Here is a 25163-nt window from a genome sequence, read left to right as displayed (position 1 = left end):
GCGCCGGAGAGATCCGGAGCACCACAGCGGCAGGGGCATTTAAGACGGCCCTGGTCAAATCTGTACCCCATGCAAAAAATTTAAAGTAGTTCCTGACTAGGCGCTGTGTCATGGATGACCTCCATGTGAATGTTCTGAACCTGCAGCTCACAGAGTAGTGAGAAGCCTCAGATGAGATAGCAAAGTAGCAGATACCAAGGAGCTACGAGCCCTTGTGCTGGAGAATGGAAACAGTGGAGAAAATGATTCCCTTTTCCAGGTTTCTGACAATAGCACTTATGCTTCTTTGCTGCAGAACAGTAGCAAAGATCCAGGAAGAAGCTGCTTTTCATCTTCAGAAACAGCCTTTATATTGGATCAGATTTAAAAGCAAAACCTTGCTTGCTGTCAAGGATAAAAAGAACCCTACATTATTTTTTCATGGGGCAGGAGTGTACCTAGTTATGCTGAGGTCTCGGTGAAGTGATTTCTAATCATCTAAATTTCTTCATAGCATGAGTCACTTTATTTCCTGCCCTAAGCTACTAACTAGTACTACTGGTTGACACACGCTGTTTCCCATTCTAGAAATGGCTGCATTACAGCCATTTGTGAAACGATATTTGAGTTTGATCGACACAGACTGATGTAGCTGTATGGCCTTTTTGTTCATATGGCTCCCTGCATTTGGGAAATGTAATGTGTTGGGGAAGATTTACTGAGCATTTAAAAAAATGTTTGGGGGGAAATCCGAGGCAACCCATTAAAACATGTTTTATTACAGCTTCAAGAACAGTTAAATCAAAGGAATCGGCTGCCAAATGAAGTTGTGTAATTGCTATCACTAGAGATTTGTCAAGGCTAAGTGTGCGCGTGCGCATGAGTGCGCATATCTGGGAGAGTATGAAATCAGTCTTGCCGCAAAGTGAAATGAGATTAAATCATTTGCCATTGGCATATCCCTACTGAAATAATTTCCTCCATGCTGCTGACCTTATACCAGCCTGAGCTGCTTCAGCAAAGGGGTATCCAGATAGCCAAGAGGATTATATCCCTAAACTCATCCCTCTTTTCTTTGCCTTCCCTCCATCCTTTCAAGTTGGAATAAAATGAAGCACATGTGAAAGGCAAAGAAAATGGAGCCCAGATTGATGTGACCTTTATTATTTTAACAGCATCTTTCAGCACAATTTACAGAGTTGCAGGGCTGCAAGGAACAGAGTTGGAGTATAAAATAACATAAATAAATAGAAGAGGAACCAAGGAGCTCAGCAAAAAACAGTTGGAATCAGGCAATGAAGGGTGCATGAAGGGTTGAGATTGGTCAATGCCTTTATGCTTCAGCCACCAAGGTTGAGAATTCTGGAGGAAAAAGAGAGAGGAAGAGGAGACAGTCAAGTTTGCACCCTATGAGGGCTGTGACGAAAAGGACCATCCTCGTTGTTCATGTCTTCTGAGATCCAGTATGTTTTTCTGGACACAGTTGTCAAATCACCAATTTCACTGGCGTCAGGAGCACAATAAGGGAGTAAATGTTTTAAGGCAGTCTTCGCCAACTTGGTCCCCTCTCCAATGTTTTGGACTAAAACTCCCATGATCAGCCCCAGCCAGCATAGCTGTGGGGCCTGGAGCTGATGGGAGTTGTAGTCCAAAGCATCTGGAGGTGGTAGGTTTTATTTCTCTTTACCCGGTAAAAAACCACTCATTTCACTTCGTCGTTTGCTGACAATTCATAGAATTGTAGAGTTGGAGTGGACCAAAAGGATCATCTAGTTCTATCCCCCAGTTAAGTTGCCAGGTTGGGATGCAAGAGATTTGGCATTGTTAGGTTTGTACACAGCTCCCACCCTGCAAGCTGACCTGAACTGGGAGAGCCTCAACCTGCATCGACCTGAGGACTGGGCTAATGTTTAATTAGGGTTCACAATTAAACATATGGTCAGGCAAGGAGCAGGATGGGGAAGGAGGTGCAGCCTCTCCCCATCACCACCATTGTGCTGAGAATAGGTTGGTCGAATCCTGCAGAGTGGTACTTCACAAGTACCTTCTCTGCAGGGAAGCCGCTTCTGAAGGAGTACCCTGTAGTCTACAGGATTTAATTTTTCAGGGGGCCTGCATCTCCACAGCACATTTCTGTGAGTTTGGTGTGTGCCTCACTTTCTCCTTGGTTTCTCAGCTGCTCTCCTTGCCTCTGTGGAGTCTTAGGGCAGAAGGGTTCCTGCACACACCACCCAATTCAAAGCAACCAGGAAAAGGTTAGAGACATTAGCTCCCAACAATATTGACACCCCCATTTCCTAGTCCCTATGCAAATCGAGAGACCCATCTAGACTGACTTTTATTGGCTTGCTTAGAGATCTGTTTCGAAGGGCCACCTTAGTAGATCTCCATCTCCTTCTTGGACTTGTTTTTGCATCTTAATGACCATGGAAGACTGCCAGATCAGCACATGACATGTCTCTCTCTGTTCCTATGGCCAAAGACACAACTGAAGTGCTGGCTCTGGGATACATGCCAACTCCTGTTTCTAGTACTGTACTGTACACCAATATGACCTAGATTTATGAATCATGCATTTCCCCTGGCATGCTTCATGGAAAGAGGTGGTGGCACAAGAATACAAACATGGTCACAGTAGATCGAAAAGGGTGGAGGAGGGTGTCTTTTTCCAATGTATGCATATACCTAACACATATACAGACATGCTCTCCTGGCAGATTAATCAACAGCAGGAAGCTAAAGCCGTGTCCCTTTGCCTTACTTCACATCCTTCACCCTCAGCTGTGAGTAGCAAAGGTGGCAATGATGCTAAATTGCCAACTGCATGTGAACTGGCATTAACTCTTTGCTCAGACCCCTGGGTTGCTGCTAGGACCCACTGGTGCTGACACCTGCCCTGGGTTGCCTGACTTGGTCTAGGAGCCACAATTTTAGTTTCCTCCAATGCCCACAATGTAGCAGTGCTCTGTGGGATATTTTTATGCAGTCAAATCAACAATGTGTGTTTTGCCAGATAGGCACATGAAAGAGCTGAGGCTCACAGAGCTTTCCTGTAAACTTGCTAGAGAGGTCACTTCCCTGTTGCCCTGACAGGCAGAATCAAGACCACAATTTTAAGCAGTATTTCAGATGCCCAGATGGTGCATGATAAGGAGAGTGAAACCGCAGCCCAGATTCATGAGAGTCTGGAAGTTTCATGTGGATTTGCAAACAAATAATGAAGGAAAATAAAAAAAATTCCTTCAGTAGCACCTTAAAGACCAACTAAGACTTAGTTGGTCTTTAAGGTGCTACTGAAGGAATTTTTTTATTTTACTTCGATCCAGACCAACACGGCTACCTACCTGTAACCAAATAATGAAGGGTTTGCTTAAATTGAGACTGAAGTCTAAGCCAGATTATGCTAAACATGTGACAGAGTTCTTGAGAGAGAGGAGAGATCCAAAGCAGACACTCAGGGGCCTTGTAGGAAATTAAAATGGTGGCTAAGACACATGGGCGTACCCAGGATCAAAGCTAGGGGGGCACACCAGCCACGCGCTCCCAGCCATGCCCCCAGCCACCCGATTGGCTAGCTGGCAATGACATGGCCAGGATCCCCCCAGGAGGCATGGCCAATGTCCACACCCCACAGAGGAAAGGGGGCCGTTTGCAAGGCAGCACACGGAGCCACCCGCACTAGCACTCCTGCCTCACCCGCTCCTTTAATGGCAGCGGTGACTAAAACGAGGCAGCAGCAGCGAAGCTGCCTCCATTGAAGGAAAAAACCTGGACCTGGACCTGGGCTAACTTCAGCCCACACTCTTTCAAGTCACAGCGAGCACAGCACAGAAAGTGCTGCCCCACAATGCTCCACGGCACTTCATTTGCAAATGAGGTGCCACAGAGCATTGTGGGGCAGCACTTTCTGTGCTGTGCTCGCTGTGACTTGAAGGAGTGTGGGCTGAAGTTAGCCCAGATCCAGGTCCAGGTTTTTTTCAACAGAGGCAGCTTTGCTGCCGCTGCCGCCGTTTCGCTTCAGGCTGAAGCGGAGCACAGCAGGCAGTGTCCCTGCCTGTCCTCTCTAGCTGCCCCCCTGCCCCATGCTGGGTACGCCCATGCTAAGACATGATTCTTTTGTTGTCTGCTGCCATTGCCAAGTAAGCTTGTCAGGACTTGTTGACCTAGGAGAAGTCCTATCTCACAGTGCTCTGTCAAGGTTCCCCTCGTGCCTGAAGTCAGCTGTCCTTTTCCTCTGAAGCCTGCCCTTTCACCCAAGTCCCGTCACTTTAGACTACCATTTCTCACCTTCTGATAACTGTGCCCCACTTTTGTTCTGAATTAAAAATGGAGATACACCTCACCCTTATACCCAGGAGACACTTTAGACAATGACAGAATGAGAGGAACTCACTCTCTGAGGTATATGTTTGCATGATTGACTGTTCTGCCCCAAAGGATGTGTCCCCAAAGCCACGACTCTTGCAGAGATGCAGTGGGCAGCCTCCTGCAAAGAGAGCTTGGTGTGCCGCTGCACCTTTGCAGGGTAAATGATTGCCTAACTTCCAGTGCAATGATGTGGCAGAATGACTGATTGGAGGGAAATGGCAGAGATGCAGTGGACAACCTCTTTGGAAACCAGTTGCCTTGGGGTAACAGGAGTATTCAATTACTGAATCAACATCTTTCTTGTTTCTTATTTCTTGCATCCCAGCATGCATTTTGAAAATCTTTCCTATACAATGCATGGTTGTTCTTGGTATTATTTCTGACCTGCTGGCGTTACACTTGAACTCTCCAGGCAAAGCACCTACCATCAACACCGATTTTGCCATCTCCATCTTTATCTCCAGCGGCCAAGAATTCCTTGGTTTCTTTATCAGTCAGGTCCCTGGCGTCAGGGGTAAAGCCCTTCAATACAAACCTATGAATGAGAAGAATGGGGGAGGGGGAGAGGAAGCTAATTCATGAGATCTCAGAGTTACCCAGCTTTTAAATTTTATGCATGTGGCACATATTTGCTATCTAAATGTGCAGACAGCTTTTCCTCCGAAAGGTGCTCCAAAGTGGTTCAAGGAACAGAATAAAAACCCAATCAAACATAATTTTGTTCCATTTTTAAAACATTTCACAATAAAAAAAGTAGGGCAGCACTGAAAATGGCAGAACAGGAATTAAGCCATATGTGAGGGTCAGGTAGAGCAAATGCACATCCACCAGATACTGAAAGGCCTTGGGGTTAGTATTGCAGGTCTATTTAGTGAAGAAATACCATACTCCAAGCATAATCATAAAAATAAAAGTAACAGGACCAGTGGTCGGGGAAGATGGGAATTGTAGTCCAAAACATCTGGAGGGCCGAAGTTTGGTAATGCCTGCTCTTGAGAGTCCCATGGACTGCAAGAAGATCAAACCTATCCATTCTGAAGGAAATCAGCCCTGAGTGCTCACTGGAAGGACAGATCCTGAAGCTGAGGCTCCAATACTTTGGCCACCTCATGAGAAGAGAAGACTCCCTGGAAAAGACCCTGATGTTGGGAAAAATTGGAGGGCACAAGGAGAAGGGGACAACAGAGGACGAGATGGTTGGACAGTGTTCTCAAAGCTACCAACATGAGTTTGACCAAACTGCGGGAGGCAGTGGAAGACAGGAGTGCCTGGTGTGCTATGGTCCATGGGGTCACGAAGTCTCGGACACGACTAAAAGACTAAACAACAACAACAAGTGTTGTATATGGGACAATGTACTGGTACTTCCTAAGGTTCAAAGGGCTTTCAAGGTCAAAACTAGTGCTTGAATTTAGCCCAGAAGCAGACTAGCACAAAGGTAGCCAATGTAGTGCCTTCCAGATGTCAGAGTACAACTCTCATAACCCCTGTCCATTGGCTATCCTAGGTAGGATGATGAGTGTTGTTATCCCACAACAACTGGCTACTCCTGGGCAAGTAACTAGTGGAGCTTTCAGAGGATCAGTGTTACATCCCCCCCCCCCGGTGGATAGTACCATGTAAAGGTCACACTGCCTCCTTCTGGACCATCTGATGTTTTTAGATTGTCTTCAAGAAGAGCCTCACAGAAGGCATGTTCCTATAGTCAAGTGGAGTGGTTTACTATAACATGCATAATGATTAGAGCAGTGTTTCTCAACCAGTGTGCCTCCAGATGTTTTGGGACTACAACTCCCATCATCCCTAGCTAGCAAGACCAGTGGTCAGGAATGATGGGAGTTGTAGTCCCAAAACATCTGGAGGCACACTGGTTGAGAAACACTGGATTAGAGCTGTCTTTCCTATTGGGCTTAGTGGCACATTGTGCCAGGGTGCCGGCCTCTCAGGGGCACCCCAGTGAGTGGGGGAGCTATGCAGATTTGCCGGCAGCCTTCCCTTTCCCTGCACGCACGCCAGCTGCTCCCCGTCAACCATATGGCTGGCGGGTGTGCAGCTTGCCTCCCAAGCCTCCGCGGGAGGAGAGTGATCCCTGCAGAGGCTTGATAACGCTTGGAAACGGGGGGGGGAGGGCACTGGAGGGATCTTTGCACCACGGTGCCAGATATGCTTAAGACGGCCTTGATAATGATGGCTAAGTCCCTGGTCTCCAGGAAAGGGTACAGCTGGCATATCAACCACAGGTGAGGGAACACGCTCCTGGCTAGAGTTGTCACCTGAACATCTGAAGCTAAGAGCACCCCTAAACCTGCAAACTTAAGGAGGGGTGTGACCCTTTTCACAAATCAGCATTTTCCCCAAGAACCACCATCAATACCTCTACCTCTGCCTTTGGCTTGCCTGGATTGAGTGTCTGTGGATTTGCTCTCATTCTGTCTTTTACTGAGCTCAAGCACAACAGGCTAACATGGAGAGGAACAGTTGGCCCTGTCCTGCCTCGTGAGGGTGACCTTCCTAATGTCGCTGAAAGAGAGGAAATTGTCACATGAGGCTGCTTCAGGTGGAAGAGAGTCTCACAAGGGAAAGCTCTATTTCAGATGCTTCAGCAGTTATTTCAAGCCACGTTACAGATTCCTTCCATCCGTCGTTCTCTTTTGAGAATACTCCTCTTTTTAAGTGCTTACTTCGTGAGCTCAGCCCTTGCAAGCAGGGCTGTAGCTGGGTGGGGGCAAAGGCTGCAAGTCGTCGTCCCCCCCGGGATAATCCAGATCCCCTTCATTGAATTTTCATCTTTCATCTAAAAAATAAAAAGGCTATAGCCCTCTTACTTGCAAAGATATAAGGGAAAATAACATGCAGGCAATATTGGATCCAGTAAGAAGGCAAACAACTCCAACCCAATCGGCACTTGGCACTGACTTTTTAATTTTTTCTATTAACATGAAATGTTATTAAAATGTTTTAATAAATGATATACCTTTAGGCTGCAGTCCTAAACAGCAAGCCTGATTTAGGCATACATAGGGTCGCACTAATATTTTTGATTAGACTATGTCAATTTCTGCTGCTCTGCTCTGCTCTCCAGTTTAGACTGGAGAAGAAAAGACTGAGAGGGGAGACATGATGACACTCTTCCAATACCTGAAGGATTGTCACACGGTAGAGAAGAAAGACTTGTTATCCAGTACCCTGGAGGGCAGGGTATACCTAATGGGCTTCTATGAGATGAGGGTAGATTTTGGTTGATCATTAAGAGAAACTTCTAAAAAGCAGGAACAGTTTGATGTTGGAACTAATTACTGGGGGTGGGAGTCTCCCTCCCCAGGGGTCTTTCTGCAGAAGCTGGACATCCAACTCTTGGATATGCTCTTGCTTTGGATTTCCAGCCTCAAGAAGGCTGGGCAAGATGGCCTACAAGACTCCTCCAAGTATATGATTCTATGACATAGGACTTGAATGGAGAACCTTTGGCCCTCCAGAAGTTACTGAACTACAACTCCTATCAGCCCCAGCAAGCATGGTCAATGGCTAGGGGTGATGGGAGTTGTAGTTCAGCAACATCTTGAGGGGCAAAGGTTCCCCACACCTGATTTAGGATTACCCTTAGCCCTTAGGATGAGAGCCTTTAGTATGACTTAGGATGTAACCTTAGTCCTTCTTCCCCCATGTCTGGCTACAGAACTGAATTTAAAATCACAGGCTCTTACTCTTGGTTGAGCTCTTGGATCTGCATTGGTTGTATTTCACCAGTCAAAAATAAGAACGAACATTGAATAAACTTAGCTTATCTTGGTTGGGACATGTGACAACAGTTTTTCATAAAGCAGGCCTTATTACAAAACAATATATCCCTTTGTATCCTAAAATTGCACTTCTATCACACTTAAACAGCTCAGAACCACTTGCAATACCTAAAGGATTGCCTCTCCCCATATAAACCACCCCAGACCCTGAGATCATCATCAGAGGCCCTTCTTCATGTGCCTCCTCCACAAGAGGAACATGAGTTTTCTGCAGTGGCTTCCCATTTGTGGAATGCTCTATGCAAGGTTTGTCTGACACCTTCATTATACACCTTTAGGTGCCAGGCAAAAATGTTCCTTTTCAGCAAGGCCTTTGGCTGATTAACATCCTACATCATTTAAATGTGTGCGGTGTGTGTGTGTGTGTTATTTATTGGCTTGTTTTGTTCTTGTTCTTGTTTTTATTATGCACTTTATGGTTTTATTCTGTGAACCGCCCTGAGATCTTTGGATGAAGGACAGTATATCAAATATAAACAAACAACTATTCAGAAACTGTTCCACAACTTTCCCACAAGGATCTCATCACTCACCTGATGATTGAAGTTTGAAGTTTGACTTACTATTGCAAGGTATTGGTTTTGGAATATATATATATATATATATATATATATATATATATATATATATATATATCAGAATAATATTGGAGAAAACTGGGTATTGGAACCTGCTTAACCTAAATCATATATCCCAGTTTCCAGCGGCCTTTTAAAGTACGCTTCATGCAGAGTATGGGAAACAGGGGGGGGGGGCGCCGGAGAGATCCGGTGCACCATGGCGCCAGGGGCGCTTAAGACGGCCCTGTTGACCTGGCTAAGAAAACACCACCAAGAGCGTAGGGAATTATCTCCCTTATATGAAACCCCTTACTAGCTGCACGCTTGTAAAAGCATGCAGATGAAAATACAAATGGTTGGGTTTCTTTAACTGAAAAACAAACTGACTCTAAAGAGACTTTAAAGATAAATGCTTTCTCTCTTAGCAACTTTATCTACCCACAAACCATTCCAAACCTCCCACAAACTCCCACATAACTCCCATTAAACTACCCAAGAATTAACAGCAAACTAGCTTTATAACTAAGCAACTCTCATACTAAGATTCAACTGGGAATCTCTTAAACTGAGAGTCTCTCTTACTAAGATTCAACTAAGAATCTCTTAAACTGAGAATTAAATCACACAGAGATATTCAACTGAGAGAGTGATCTACTAAGAGATACATTCAACTAAGAGATCTAACTAAGAGATGCAGAAGGCTTTCTGGCAGAGCCTTATATACAAGGAGCAGAGCCCACGCCTGTGAGCAATTAACAGAAATCACCGGCACCTGTTTCTCTTAAACAGACAGTATTTACATTAGACCGGCTCTAAAGTAACTTGACTATTCAAAAAATCCAACAATTGGAAGACACTAAATGCAGACTTACTGCATTTGAGCTCTGGGTCTCACAACTCTGGGACTGAATATTACTGGAGAAACTGACAACCCTTGTCTGAGAGAGTTGAAGAGAAAAGAAAACTACTACTTTCTGATTAACCCGGCATAGTTTCATTACATATGCAACATCTATAGAACATTGTTATAGGCTTCCAGGGCACAAGGCAACTTGTGGAATGTTACCTTCGATTAAAAACTGAAATGACTTAAAAGCTAAATGAAATTAAAGAGACATTTGGTGCTTCTTCTTGGGTGGGTGGGAAGGTTGATTGTTGATGGCTTCTCCTTGTATAAATAAGTGAAAACAAAATGTTTTGAGGGTGGGCAGCAAAAAGATCAATTAATGTTTAGGTATGAGGCATTGTGGACATTGCCTTTTCTGTTGGCTGATATTAGTCATATGATGGCAGGTAGCTCAACATCTTCTATGCATATATTGATATGACCAGATGCTGACATGTCTAAGTCCATGCTGCACATTATTTCTACAACCCATATTTTAGCTGGTATATGAGAGGAACATGAATCTTTCCTTACTTTAGTTCATCCAGCTCAATGTAACCGCTTTGATCTTTGTCCAGAATGTGGAAAACTTTCTTCACATCTTCTTTGCTCTTAGCTTTCAATCCCACCAGCTGAATGAACTTCTTGTAGTTAAAAGAATCGGCAGCTGCAGGAAGATGGAGAATTGAACAGGGCACCTCAGTTTTAGAGTGGCTGGCAAGGCACTTTAGCAACCTTAACTCTTTAACCCCCAAAGGGCCCATTCATATTTCAATTTTCAGATGGCATGAGGTTGGTTAATCCATGTCTGCTCCTTGGTAGTGACAGCAACAACACCAGAGGATGCTTGCATGTGCGAATGGGCCACCGTAGGTCTAGCACCACGCAGTGCTTTCCAGTGGAGTCAATACGCATTCAATGGCAGGCAGCTAAGTACAGAGAAAATTATTATCTATATTGGAGCAGGAACTAGAACTGTTTGAAAGGCCAGCTCTCTCCCATCCTGTGGGCCTAGTTTGACAAGTGGGCAGCTCTGCTCACCTGTCATTTACCCAATGTCACAATGACATCAGGTGATCCATTTTTGCCTCTGGTGACAATCAGTTGATTGTCAGGCCTTGCAAAGCGCCCCCTGCAATTCATTGCTGGAGCTTGCAAAGCACCAGAGAATTCACATGCATAGATTCCTTTCTCTCCCTGTTGACGGAGACGTAACTAAGATCTTCTAAGTGTATAGTACATGTCTATCAGAGAGGATTTCAATAAACCTATGTCTCCTTTCTTCAGTTATGGAGCTCAACAGCAGGATCCTTAGGAGACCCAAGTAGTGTTCTATCCAAATAGTGACTAGAACCAGAGCTTCTAAGCCAGGCATCCCCAAACTGCAGCCCTCCAGATGTTTTGGCCTACAACTCCCATGATCCCTAGCTAACAGGACCAGTGGTCAGGCATGATGGCAACTGTAGTCCAAAACATCTGGAGGGCCGAAGTTTAGGGATGCCTGTTATAAGCTTTAGCAAAGTTGTTGCATTGTCTACCTTTAGGCCACACCATGGACATAACTGAGAAACTGCACCAGAATGACTTTGGTAATCTGGAAGGTAACTAGTTTCTGCCCCCACACCCATTCCCGCTTGGGGCTGTTGACAAAATAATAGAATTGTAAAGTTGGAATGGACTCTGAGGGTCATCTAGTCCAACTCCCTGCAATGCTGGAATATTTTTGCCCAGTGTGGGGCTCGAACCCACAACCCTGAGATTAAGAGTCTCATGCTTGATGTGCCACAAATGTCTAACAAAGGTCTGTGTGAGCTGGGAACCTAGGAGAAATATTTGTGGTCTAGTCACTTTTGTGGCCGAGTGTGGTGGAAATTATTGATTTTATTATAGCATTTCTGTCCCATGTTTCCCAATGGTTCGAAGCAGTTGGACATCATGAGCTGGGTGGTGGGTGAGAGATACAACTTAAATATTAGCCAATTGTGACTTTGACTTTATTTGAAAGAGACTCACAGAGGTATTGTAGCTCATTGGCCCTGTTATATCCTCACCGACAACTAACACACACATTTCAGAAACCAAGACGGACATTTTTCTGGTCCTCGCTAGCTGTCCATGAGACAGGCACATTTGTAAAGCAGAGACAGGACAGAAAAGACAGGCTTTTGAAAAAGGGTAACTCGGGTCGCTCTGAATGTGGTCTGACCTGGGAGCAAGGGGTGGTGGAAGACACAACATTTCAAACATACCTCCCACCCCTAAGCATCATTGCAGCAGCCCTGCTGCCAGGGAAGACAAGAGGCCTTGTGTTTTACTTGTCATATTTTGAGTCTGTCACCTGCCCTGTACACCTAAGCAGTGGGGTGGTGGTGGTGGAGGAAGTGGAATAGAGATAATAAATAGCCCCACAACTTGTAGTCAGGTGTGCTGATAGATCAAGGTTTTCTCCAAAGGCTCCCCCCCCCCCATCATTCCTTGGTATGCATATTATTTAGGGCAGTTACCCAGAGACTGCTGTTTCTTTTTCTCACTCTTGCAAATAAAGGACATCAGAAGCTTAAACGCTTCTGAAATGAAACTTCGGGACCGTCTCGCCAAGGGCTCTAAATCCGGGGGAGGCGCTAGGGAAATCGAACGCAGTGACCTCTAAGAAGTGCCCTGATTAGACCGGCCTCCTTTGATGTGGGCAGCAGCCTTTGTCCGCCACTGCATGCAAATCAAGAGAGAACCAATGAATGAAAAAGAGGGAGAGAGGAGGGGGGTGGGGAATCAGCCCGTTCCTAGAGAGGGACCTGGTCTTCATATTGGCCCGAATTTCCCGCGGGAGCCAGACTGCGAGAGCAATGAAGTGCCAAGGACTAATGCGATTTGCAGACGAGCTCGCCTTCCCTTCGAGTTTTTGGGCTGCTACTGCGATGAGTTTCCTTCCCAGCTCTGCCCTTCGCTTGGGCGTTCTCAGCAAGGTTGCCGCGTGAGCAGGGAGAAGGAGAGGGGGGGGGACAGGTGGGTTGTAGCATGTCCATTCGGGTCGAGGCCAAAAATGTCCTGGTTGGTTGAAAGTTGCTTAGAACACAGCAAATATCTTGTGCAGGCGCTAAGCTTCGGAGAGCTACAGACACCTGGAAAAGGTGGATCTGGCCTAACTGGGGTGTCTCTGCCTTGTGATCCTGGTTTTACATGCTAACCCACATGTTTGAGGGTTTCATGGAATCATGGATTGCAGAGTTGGAAGGACCCCTGAGGATCATCTAGTCCAACCCTCTGCAATGCAGGGATATGCAGCTGTCCCATATGGGGATCGAACCTGTAACCTTGGCGTTACTCTGCGTATCCGTGTGGGCAGGGCCGAATTAAAGGTTTCTCCATTCAGTTCTGTCACTGAAAACTGCCTTACATTGAGTCAAACCATTGGTTCTTCGAACTCAATATTGTCAACACGGACTGGCAGCGGCTCTCCAGGGTTTCAGACAGGAATCTCGCCCAGATTTACCTGGAGATGCCGGAGCAAGCATCGACCCTGGGACCTTCTGCAATCAAGGCAGGCACTCTAACCATTGAGCTATGGCTCTTCCCAGGCCAATGATCTTCATTGACCTTTATTTATATCCCCACCTTAAGTGAACCCAAAGCGGCGTAGATGTGGCTCCCAAGAAGTCTCCTCCAACCCAGGCACTGGCCAGACCCTGGTTTGCGTAGCTTCAGCGAGGCGGTGACCTCACATGCCTCCAGACCCTGACTTGGGAGCGAAGGCGTGCGTCCAAGGAGGGAGCTCTCCGAGTGGGAAATTGGGGAGGTTGGTGCCTCACATCTAAGCAGTGGGGCCGCCAAATCCTGCAGCCGGGTGGGTGGGTGGGTGGATCGAGACCCTTGAGTAAACCCTGTTCTGTCCACAGTCCTGAACCGTGGACAGCAGCTTGCATGTTCAAAAAGCGGGGAAGAAGCCTCTCTTGCAGGCGAAGTTTGGACTTTTGCAGCCACCACACCCGCAGCCCCGCTTAACTGAAACCCACGGAATATTTTTAAAAAGTTATGCATCCTGAAAAGCACACACAGCAAGCAGAGCAAGGAATGCGAGTCCTTGGAAAGATGGAAATTGGGGGTGGATAAGGAGGGGAGGTCGTAGCTGGGGGTGGGGGCTGGGGTGCTGCCTTGCTGCCTTGCTGCCAGAAGGGCTCCAGATTACTCAGGGCTCCCTGTGCCAATCTTTGGGGCTGTCCAAAGGTGGGGAGTTCTCCGCTAGTTGCGGCACAGAGCCCGCCCGCAGTGGATTTTTCTCTTAGCAGTAAAATCAACGAAGCATTGCCTTGCCTTGCTAGAGGTGCTCCGAGGAAGTTAGCAAGCAGAGGAGGACTTGAGCCCCGGACTTGTACCGGCTCAGCTTGGCAATATGCGCCTGCAAAACCCCAACCGCCCCCTTCTCTCCGCATCTCCTTGGGCCGGACTTTGGAAGATATGGGTCCCACTCTCCGCAATGCATCCCCCACCCCACCCCCGGCCACCCCATCTATCCCGCCGGTACTTGGAAGTCTCCGGCGTGGCTCACCTGCAAAGGCTGCCACCGCCTTCTTGATATCGTCAGCGCTGAGCACGTCAGTCATCGCCATCCTTGCAACTGTTGGGAGGGAAAGTGCCAAAAGATTTAAGAAGAAGACGGGAGAGGAGGGGGGGCGGGGAGGGAGGGAGAGAGGGGGGAGTGCCCTCCTCATCATTTCTGCTCATATGACCAAAACTGCAGTGCCGGACGGGGATGGCACACCGGGAGAAGGGCTGGAGAAGTGCCAGCCACAAGCAGAAGCAGCAGCAGGAGGAGAGCCACGAGGTTGTGTGTGTGTGCGCGCATCTCTCTGCCAGACGAGCACCAGTTTGCAAAAAAGAGAGGGGCCGGTGCAGGCTAAAGGGGTTGTGGCTGGGGCAAGAGGTTTGGGTACTTTCTCTGCAGCCGCAGTCCCAAGCAGCACCTGGCGTGGCGGGAAAGAGTTGCAGGCAGGAAGCGAGAGACAGTCATGTCAAGGTCAACCTGTCGGCCGGTCCAGGGAAAGATAATGTCGTGGGACAAAAAAACCCGAGGAAGATGCCTTTGGAGCATCTCTTGATGGAGCCAGGATGGGAGGGATAGCGATGTCTATAGACATATCCCTATCTTGGGTGGGAGGGTTTCTAGATTTATATCTAGGATTGGAGCGATATCTATCTATAGATAGATGAAAGTTAGGATGAAAGGGGTAGCTATCTATCTAGGGTATGGGAGGGATCTATCTATATCTCTATATACATCTAAAATATCTATCTGTGTCTAGGTTGGGACTGATACCTCTGTCCTGGGTGGGAGGGAGGGATGTAGGATGTATCTCTAGGTTGAGGGGGCATCGATTCTCCTCTCCTTCTTTCCCAATGATTCCTTACAACAAATCCATAAAGAAGTTTTATGGTGGAGCTTAGCTCCCCCCCCCCGTTTTTTGGTTTTAAAAACAGAGCTTAGTGATTGGCCAAAGTTCACCATCACTGTAAAGATTTGAACCCAAGCCCTCCAGTCAAAGTCCCCCTGCTCTAAGTAGGAGACTTTGTTTATTGATTCTAGGGAAAGGAGAGGATTTCTGCAGGTGTAGCTTTCCCCCAGCCCTGCACACCTTTCCAAATCCCTCTTTCTGCACAGTTATTTAAAGTACAACCCCGCCAACATCACCTACTTCTTCCCGCGGTGTTTCCACCTGTTGGCAAACCAGCAATGGAAATGGTAGAAAACCCACAGATGAACTACAGCATCTCCCGTGTGCTTTAGGGTTCAAACTGCTATCCTGTACTGAGGAGTAAAACCCCACTGAATACAGTGTGGCTTCCTACTGAGTAAATATGCATAGCATTGGGGTTCACAAGGGCCTACTACTTCATAGGCTTGTAGGATCATGCCAAGGGATCTATCTCGTTCAGCGTTCTAACAGTGAATAAACCATATGTTTCTAGGAAGCTCACAAACAGGGCATGGAGACATTTGCCTTGCTTGCCTTCCAGCAGCTGATATTGAGACAATTTGCTTCTGGTCATAGAGGATCTGTTGAGTTATCATGGCTAATAACCATGAATTTCATCCATGAATTTGTCCTGTTTAAAACCCTCATCCTCTGGCAGAGGGTTCCACAGGAATCTACTCACATTTACTTTTATTAGGTGTCACTGAGTTCTAAAATGACAAGAAAAATGTCTCTATGCACTTACTGCTCATCACTCAAGATTTTAAAAATATTGACCATGCAACCACCCTAAACTTATACTAAAAAACTCAGAATGGTTTAGCCTTTGCTACTAGGGGAGGTTCAGAAAAGGGCAACCAACTCCTTAATCATCATGGCTGTCCTTCTCTGCATCTTTCTCAGCTCTAGGATATCTTTTTTTAGATTAAGTGATCAGAAGCCCATGTGATATTTCAGATGTGCTATAGATTTTTTTTATAAACACAACATGAAACACAGCATTTGATTTTCAATCATTTCCTAATGACACCCAACACAGAGGGTAGCATTCAACTAATGTTTACTCAGAGTAGACCTATTGACAATAGAACCAAATTAGACATGATCATTGGTCATTAATTTCAGTGGGTTAAAGTTAGTTGAATACAACTCAGTATTTGATTTTTCAAAACAGCTGCTGCTCACTGAGTGACGTATCCATCAAAACATCAATATCTTTTTCTTGATGAGTGTCAGCCAGTTCAGAACTATCCTATATATACAGAATCATAGAATCATAGAGTTGGAATGTACCCAAGGGTCATATCCCTTGATATCCCACTTTATCACTACCCTAATGCGTCTCAAAGCCACTAACATTCTCCTTTCCCTTCCTCCCCCACAACAAACACTCTGTGAGGTGAGTGGGGCTGAGAGACTTCAGAGAAGTGTGACTAGCCCAAGGTCACCCAGCAGCTGCATGTGGAGACCTGGTTCCCCAGATTATGAGTCTACCGCTCTTAACCACAACACCACACTGGCTCTTGTGGGAGGGAGAGAGGAGGGAGACACAATGAGTTTTAAGAAGCCATTTGAGCATGGGCAAAGGAGCAGCAGATCCCAAAAAGAAGAAGGTATCACATTCTGGAAGTGAGAACTGATAACAGAGAGGAGGAAAAACAAGGACACATATTCCAGAAAAGAAGGAGTGGGAACATAGCAGCCAAAGCAGGAGGTGCATGTGAATGAAGCAATTGCAAAGATGAAAAGTAGAATTTTGCATGCCATGTTGAAAATCAACAGAAGATCATGAAGCCCATAAAGCAAAAGAAAACATTTGCATTGCGGGAAATCAGGAAATAAATTGTGTGGCAGCATTTGCTAAGTGTTGACCACTGAGGGGAGTCATGTAACTCTTTCTATTTTCTCTCACTCAAGATCACCTTCATAAATGTGGTCAAGGGGTGACAGTAGGCTCCCAATATTATATTACTGTACTTTTCTGAGCCTGCCATTTACATCCACAGTGATTCGTTGGAAGCCCTTCTTCATGATAAGCTTCCTAGTTTATTGACTTCACCCCCTTTCTGACATAAAGAGCAGCACTGCCACAGAATGCCCTTCTGCAACCTTCCTATAGCATTTATGTCCAGGGAAAACTGTATTCTCTGTTGATTTCTCCTTGTTCCACCAAGTCCCTGATACACACCACTATCTTCTTTTAGTACCAAGCATTCCAATGTTTCCATTTTGTTTTTGAGGCTTCTGGCATTAACACAGAAGCGCCTTTCAATTGTGTCGTTCTCCAAACAAAATTCCCATATGCAGTTTTGCCATATCATTCTTTGGTATCTTTTTGTTCGTTTGTTTATTACATTTATATACAGTATCATTCTTGCTCCAAGGAGTTCGTTTTATCTCCACAACAGCCCTGCAAAGTAGGTTTGGCTGAAAGAGAGTGACTAGCTCAAGGCCACTCAAGTGAGTTTCACTGACGATTACAGAAATGAAATCGGGTTTCCTAGGTGCTAGTCCAGTGCTCAAACCACTTGGCCACTGTGTCGCCATAAGTGATCTTTCTGCAGAAATATTTGGCTCTATTTGTGCTAATTTTGCCTTATTCCAGAAGAATCAAGTAGCTGCATTCTACACTAGCCCACTGGCCTCTACATCACCCATGCTTGCTGCAAGGCAGGCCACAGATGCATCAAGCTGCCTTTCAACGGTACACAGTAAATATGTCCATCTGCTAGTAAACAGAGGAAGGTCTGGATGGGAGAATCTGCTAACGGGCATTACATGCCTCTCTCCAGTTGCTCAGTGGAGGGGCTGATCCCCAAAGAAGAAATACTCTTGGAAAGCCTGCTCCCAATGTGCAGAAATGCTTTCCAACACTCTGAAATCAATCTTCGGGGAATGAACGCCTCATTTATTTTATGGCTTCCAATAAAAATGTAATGCGTGGCTCCAAGATCACTGGGATCTAAAGAGATACCTATGTCAGCAGTAGGCCCAGGAAGAGAAACAGACTGTCAAGGCTATGGATCTGACAGCATAACCCTGGCCTTGGCTGTCATTTCTGTGCTGAAGTTAACAATATGAAAAAGCAGAGTGACTCTTCCGCATAGTCTTGCAGCACCTTTTATTATTTTCCATGAGATTTTGTAGGCAACAGCACTCCTATTGGTTCTTACTTAGAAGAACCTGTGATATATGCATGTTTAATCTTAAAGGCAGGGCTAGGGTGAGGAACCTGCTACCCATCAAAAGTTATTGAGACTACAACTCCCATCACCCTCGGTGATTGCTTGGGGTTGATGGAAAATGGAGTCCAACAATATCTGGGGGGACCACAGGTTCTCCTGCTCCACTTTAAAACATGGCAACCCTGTTTGCAGCTACTGTGGGCCACATCACTCTTCTATGCTTTCAAAGAGGAAGCAGTTTCAGAAGTAGAGGAAGCTGAAGACTGGGATTTTATCCATCCTCTTCTCCCCTTTATGCACTCTCATCCAGTCCAGGAATTTCCAGTTATCTTCATAGGCCAAAAACTGCACCCAACATTAAATACCCTTTAAAAAAGCGCTTCAGCTGGCCACTTTTACTTTGAAGCAAAAACTGCCATGGAGCATCCAATCCAGATCTGGATGGGGTCCACACCAGTTTGCCTCTTGAAAACCCTCCCCAGTCAAACACACCTAACTATAGGAAATGCGCCCAGATCTCCTGACTGCGGAAAGGAAAGGTGACACGCAATGGTTCTCCTCCTGTCACTGCTTGTTGTTAAGAGCATAGCTGCCAAGTTTTCCCTTTTCTCGCGAGGAAGCCTATTCAGCATAAGGGAAAATCCCTTTAAAAAAGGGATAACTTGGCAGCTATGGTTAAGAGGAAGAGGAAGAGCTCTGTGAAACTCCCGAACCGCGTGAAATTCCGGTCAAACATAACTTTCTTGCTACCACCAGCTGTTCCTCTGCCTGGTATGAGGTTGCAAAACAGTTGTGTGTGTGTGTGTGTAAAACTATTGCTGCTTTATTGCGGATCTGTAGGAGAATGCAGGTTTTCCAGTGACACAGAACTCTTTGTCGGGCAGTAAAGTGGTCCCACACAAATCACATCTTGAGGTCCTATTTTAACAGCGAAAGGGCGTGTTGGGGATGCAGATCACTCACCATGGTTTGCCTCTCTTTCCCCAGTGCTTCTCTCCCCCCCCCGTCCCAGCTTCAGTACAGAAGAGAGAGAAATGCGTGGGTCTCCGCGGAAGCAGTAAGGACGCCCATTGGGGATTGGGAGAAGTTTCACTTGCACCCTTTATCCGCGCGTCCCTTTTTGCTGTTAAAATCAGAGCCCCCCACCTCGTTTCTTTCTACCCGATTGTGTCAGCAGATCCTGGTTTAAACACAGTTTGACCTGTCGCCGTGGCGTCTGGTTTCCCTCCAAAGCATCCCAGGTTGTAACTTCGGTCTCTTTTTCTCCCACCACCCGCCCCCCACTGCTCCCGATTTGGAGAAGGCGGCTAAGTAGATCCTTGGAAAACTCGGTCTTTCCATCCAGAGAGAGAGAGAGAGAGAGAAGCGGGAAGGAAGGAACTTGGTGGTGTTGACGCAGCAGCAGCACCTGTTCCCTACGATACACCCGATACTTTCTGCCCTGGTTGCCGAGGCCCTTACTCAGCAACCCCTTGCACTCAGGCGCCGCTCGGGTCACGGTGCGCCAAATCTTCTCTTGACCGCCCGCCAGACCGCAGAGATGCTCGGCTTGCCGCTGCTGCTGCGAGCGAGCGGGACTCGAGTTTCGCACCCACTCCGCTCAGGTGAAGGTGCGGTTACCTTTAGACTGAGGACTGCAACCCGAGGCCCGCCTCCAGCCTACGCTTTTGCTAGCCTATCCGCAAGTAGCCAAGCCGGACTGACGCTCCTCCGGCGCAAACCTCCAGAAAAGATGGAGGTGATAGGAGGCCAAGAAAGAGATGCCCTTTATTCCCCTGCTCCCGTTTCCGAGGTTAACAAGGAGTTACCAACGCCCCCAAGGGGGGAGGACTAGAAAGAAAGCAAAGCAATTACATAAAGAAAAATCCAGCGGAGGGTGGGTCTTTGGCATGAAACCAAATGATGTGGGCGATGGTTGAGCCACCTTTGCTGGCAAAGTTAAGAAAACAAGCGTTAGCGTAACACAGGATTCTTCGTCAAGGAACAATCGCTTCTTTAGGCTTTAAGGAACCGATGCAAGGAAAAATGTTGGACCTTACATTAATTTAAAAAACTACATAAGAACTGTTCTAGTAACCATCTGTGCAAACTTCTCCAGTCCAACTTATTTTGGGGGTGAGTGGGGAAGCCTCTTTCAAGTAGGGCAACGTAAAGCGTGGGGAAAGCTAACAGGGTTCTACCACATACACACTCACGAAAAGCGAACCTATTTTGTAACATAAAGCATTGCTCTTCTTGTTTTCGCAAGTTGAGAGTTGGGCTCGAACCTCTGAGGTTTCAAGAGAACCGCCGCAGCATGCACTGCGCTCTCTCTCTCTCTCTCTCTCTCTCTCTCTCTCTCTCTCTCTCTCTCTCTCTCTCTCTCTCTCTCTCTCTCTCTCTCTCTCTCTCTCTCTCTCTCTCTCTCTCTCTCTCTCTCTCTCTCTCTCTCTCTCTCAAACTCTCTCAAACTCTCTCAAACTCTCTCAAACTCTCTCTCCCTTACTCAAAGCGATTATAAATTCCCTAATCTCGGACTTTCCACGCCCAAATACGCACCGGGATCAGATGCACGCCTCCTCCCTTCTCTCTCGCTTCAAAATAGGCCTTTTAAAGGCACACCATGGTTGAGTTATATCTCTACTTCCTGTGCTTTCTCAATAAACCCCGTTTCCCGGCCCCCCCTACGATCGCCTTGCTGGAGATGGAGAAAAAGAAGCAGCCCCCAGCTTCTTCTAACGCGGTGGATACTTCTGTTTTATTGGGGTGGGAGAGTTGTACCGTGCAGGTAGAGAGAGAAACCGCACCTTTAGAGACCCCCCGTTCCCCAAACCCAAACCCACAGATGAATCCTCCTTGGAGTAACGGGATCCACTCTCTCAGCCTCCATTCCTGAAACTTACCTGTCTAATGTTTGTGCCAGGCGCGCGCTAGGAAAGCCTGGTGGGTTTTTGAAGGTGCTCACACAGGAAGGTGAAACCCCGGGTGGGCACCCCACTTATATAGGCTCCTTGCCTCTTCTATTTCGGGAAGGCGATGTCCCCCTCCTCGCCGGTGTCAGATACTCAGGGACGGTGATGGCAGTATCACATTTACCTTTCCCTAACTAATCAAGCGGCACTATTAATAATCCTTGGCACCCACCTTCCTCTCGCTCCCGAAACCTATTACATCGGCAATCTGGCGGGACGCTCTGATGAAACTTCCATTTATTTGTCCCCGGAGAATCGAAATGACATCCCGTCCCGGCGCGGCTATTTAAACTGTGTGCCAAACGGGAGGAAGGATGGGATTGATTGGAGGAGCCCCCGCGCAGAGCGGCCACACCTGGGTGGGGAGGAAAGAACTAGGGCAGAGCTGCCGCCTCTGTCAAGGCAGGTACGGTGGTGGATGTATTATGGAGCCGAATCTGAGCTCAAGACACTCACACCCCCGGCTCGCTCCTGGGCACCAGGAAAAAGCAAATATCTGTGAAATAATAATAATAATAATAATAATGAAAATTAGGCTAATCTGTATGCATTTGCTTTATTGGTTTCTACTAGACACCAGGAGGGTCAGGAAACACCATCTCATCCCGTGAAACTTTCCTGTAGAAAGAAGAGAATTATACAAATATTTTATGTTTTTGCCTGGTGCTTCATTACATATATTTAGTTGCCAGGCTAAAACTTTTCTTTGTAACCAGGCCTTTGGCCTTCTATGACCTTTGAAATTGGGCTCCCCCCCCCTTGTTTATGTTTTTGGAGAGGGGCTTATTAATTTGTTTTTGTTTTATTATGTATTTTGCGTTCTCGTTTCTTATTTTTAGGTTGTGAACTGCTCAGTGATCTTCAGATGAAATTACATACATACATACATACATACATACATACATACATACATACATACATACAGTACTATTGCTTAGCACTTTTTTGGCTTCTGAATTTTTTTAAATTGTTCAATTTCATTTCCCCAGTCATAAGGACTAGGAACTTTTAAACAATGGAGGAAAAGAAGAAGAAGTCCTTTTAGGAAAGTGGGAAATTGTTTCCTACCAGGATTCGACCCTTTGTCCCTCTGCCCTGAATGGCACTGGCTTTCCAGGGTCTCAGGAAAAGATCTTTCCCCATCACCTGTAACCCAATCCTTTTAACTGGAGATTCCTAGGATTGAACTTGGAGCCTTCTGCTTGTAAAGCACCTGCTCCTAAGCTGTGGGCCTTTCCTCCTAAAGGTTGTAAATCGCAGACATATAGTATCCTCATAATCCATGGTAAAGATGAATGGTGAAAGGGGGGGGGGTTAAGAGGACCTTTGCTCCCTTTGCCCTTCTCTGAAGCATCTTGCTTATCCCTGTTTCGTAGTCATCATGCACCAAATACAGAAGTTTGACTCTGGTCAAATCTCTTTGGACATGTGGCAGTCTTGACCCCAATACTAAGGAGCAGGCCATGCGCTTCCTGTTACTGAGAGTGTGCTGGAGTGCAAAACAGGAAGTGCAAGTCGCCTTTGCACTCCCCCCCCAAGGTGTCCAACCATCTGAAGCCAATCTGAAAATTTTAGCATTAGCTTTATAAGTCAATCTAGAAACCTTGAAGAGGGTTGCAAGCTGATCCCAAAGAGCTGCGAGTCAAGAAGATCAGAGTGTTGGGACATCCCTGTGATAGCAACAATGCTGGAAGATGCTGCAATAGGATCTACAGCCTCTGTTCAGAACTGGGTGAGTGTGGGGAATCACAGCACACTGTAGTGTGTTCAGATGAATGAGTTCTCCCATGCAGATAAAGGTAAAGGGACCCCTGACCATTAGCTCCAGTCGTGACTGACTCTGGGGTAGCGGCGCTCATCTTGCGTTATTGGCCGAGGGAGCCGGTGTACAGCTTCCAGGTCATGTGGCCAGCATGACAAAGCCGCTTCTGGAGAACCAGAGCAGCACACGGAAACACCGTTTACCTTCCACCTATTTATCTACTTGCACTTTGACGTGCTTTCGAACTGCTAGGTTGGCAGGAGCTGGGACCGAGCAACGGGAGCACACCCCATCACGGGGATTCAAACCACCGACCTTCTGATTGGCAAGCCCTAGGCTCAGTGGTTTAACCCACAGTGCCACCCGTGTCCCCCCCATGCAGATAATTTCTCTCTATTGGGCACTGTGTCCACAGGAAACTGCTGCACGTATCCCTGATTAAATAAATGGTGCCTTGAGGCTAACTAATCTAGTCCCTCATGCGGCCCTCAAGGGATTTTTAGTGGCCCTTGGCAATATTTGACACTCCACACACACACTCCTGCCTTCCCTAAGCTGGATAAGCAAGGTGCTGGGCTTTGGGAAGGAGGTGCGAGGGATCTGATAGGGTCCTAGAGTCCTCCAGTCTCCTTCCCAAAGCCCAGTTCAGGCATCCCCAAACTACGGCCCTCCAGATGTTTTGGCCTACAACTCCCATGATCCCTAGCTAAAAGGACCAGTGGTCAGGGAAGATGGGGATTGTATTTCAAAACATCTGGAGGGCTGAAGTTTGGGGATGCTTGGCCTAGTTAGTACTTTCCCAGTTTGGGGAAGGCTCTCAGCCCCTGCCAGAGCCTTGTGCATTCTTCCCAAAGTCTGGCACCTCGCTTATCAGGCTTTGTGAAGGCAGCATGGGGAGGCAGCACACTTCCCTTGCCCCCTGCATGACAACGCAGCGTGCAACCCATGGGTTCCGTGTTGAAGTACTCTTGCGGCCCATTTGGTGTGAGGACTGCCCTGTTCAAGAATCATAGTATCACAGAATTGTAGAGTTGGAAGGGAGCCCAAGGGCCATCTAGACCAACCCCCTGCAATGCATTATTATCAGAGTTCAAGGGCACCTTCTAGCCAGGCACCTGGAAAGCAAAGCATGGCCAGTGAGGGGTGTGGCCGGGGGAGAATTCCGAGGGCCAGACAGAGATACCTAGAGGGCTGCATTTGGCTCCTGGGCCTGAGTTTCCCCACCTATTCTCTATTTATTATGTCACACACCCTGGGTTCCATTGACCTGCCATATATACAAGCAGCTTAAACCAACCCTCTTTATACGTGTGCACTTTGCTTTTTATCCCTAGGGCAATGCGGAAATTTGTTTTCCTTTGAATTAGGGAGGGATATCATGGAGAGATCCTCTATTGCTTACAGGTGATTGCTAATCACATTTGTCTGCAGGATGTCATTGACAACTGGAGGAGGAGGGAGAGTTCCACTTCCCCTCTTGCAAGCCAATACAAGATGCATCTGTATAAAACCAACTGCTTTCAAGCGCTGGTTTCCTTGCTACTTTGAACAGCTGCAGCGTTGGCTACGGCAGGCACATCTGGAAGTTCCAAAGCTGAAAATCCCAAAGCCAGGATGCAGGGCTTGCTGCTCTTAGAGAAAGCAGCATTACTCAGTGGGAGTTTTGTTGAGCAGTACATGCTACACAAGCGCCCCAAAACCCACCCAAATCCATGGGTAATCTGAGGAACAGACTGAAATAGTTCCTTACCCTTTGAAAGCAGTCCTTCAGTGTGGCTTATTGGCAGCGCAGCTCTCTGTGAAGGAAAGAAAATCTATAACTCCCATCAGCCAGGGAGAGGACTCTGTCAAATGCTAATTTACCTGGCAATATTTCACGAGCCAGCAAGCACTTTTTCCACCTGGCAGGACTGACCGAGAATGAGATGCAGAATTTGACATCTCTAGGTCACCCTTATGAATCCAGCTCTAGTTAGGAGTCATTGAAAACTGTCTCTGACATCTGTGAGCAATCAGCCTAGGTGGTGACATTAGATAGACATGGAGGGAGGAGGTCACTGTGCAATGGTTGACTGTTTGATGCTTCTCAAACTTCTTGGTACTGGGGGTCTTGTCACATGAGCAACTTTAGGACTTTGTAACCCTGGGAGGAAACAGTACCACATTCAAAGGGATAGGAGCACCACATTCCCAACCTAGCAGAT

At 46.8% G+C, this 25163-nt stretch overlaps 1 protein-coding gene across 1 annotated transcript; it reads right to left on the bottom strand.

The window, feature by feature from the left end:
• Positions 1-1127: 1127 nt before the first annotated feature.
• Positions 1128-21193, bottom strand: PVALB (parvalbumin). The gene is made up of 5 exons (XM_035127857.2): positions 21129-21193; positions 14137-14205; positions 10128-10260; positions 4773-4882; positions 1128-1341 (listed from the first exon to the last, which is right to left on the bottom strand). The coding sequence occupies exons 2-5, from the start codon at positions 14195-14197 to the stop codon at positions 1313-1315; spliced, it is 333 nt and encodes a 110-aa protein (XP_034983748.1). The 5' UTR covers positions 14198-14205; positions 21129-21193; the 3' UTR covers positions 1128-1312.
• Between the last annotated feature and the right edge of the window lie 3970 nt (positions 21194-25163).

Source organism: Zootoca vivipara, chromosome 10, assembly GCF_963506605.1.
Source record: "Zootoca vivipara chromosome 10, rZooViv1.1, whole genome shotgun sequence".
Taxonomy (NCBI): Eukaryota; Metazoa; Chordata; class Lepidosauria; order Squamata; family Lacertidae; genus Zootoca; species Zootoca vivipara.
The sequence above is the reverse complement of the archived record's forward strand: the minus strand, read 5'-3'. Positions and strand labels throughout refer to the sequence as shown.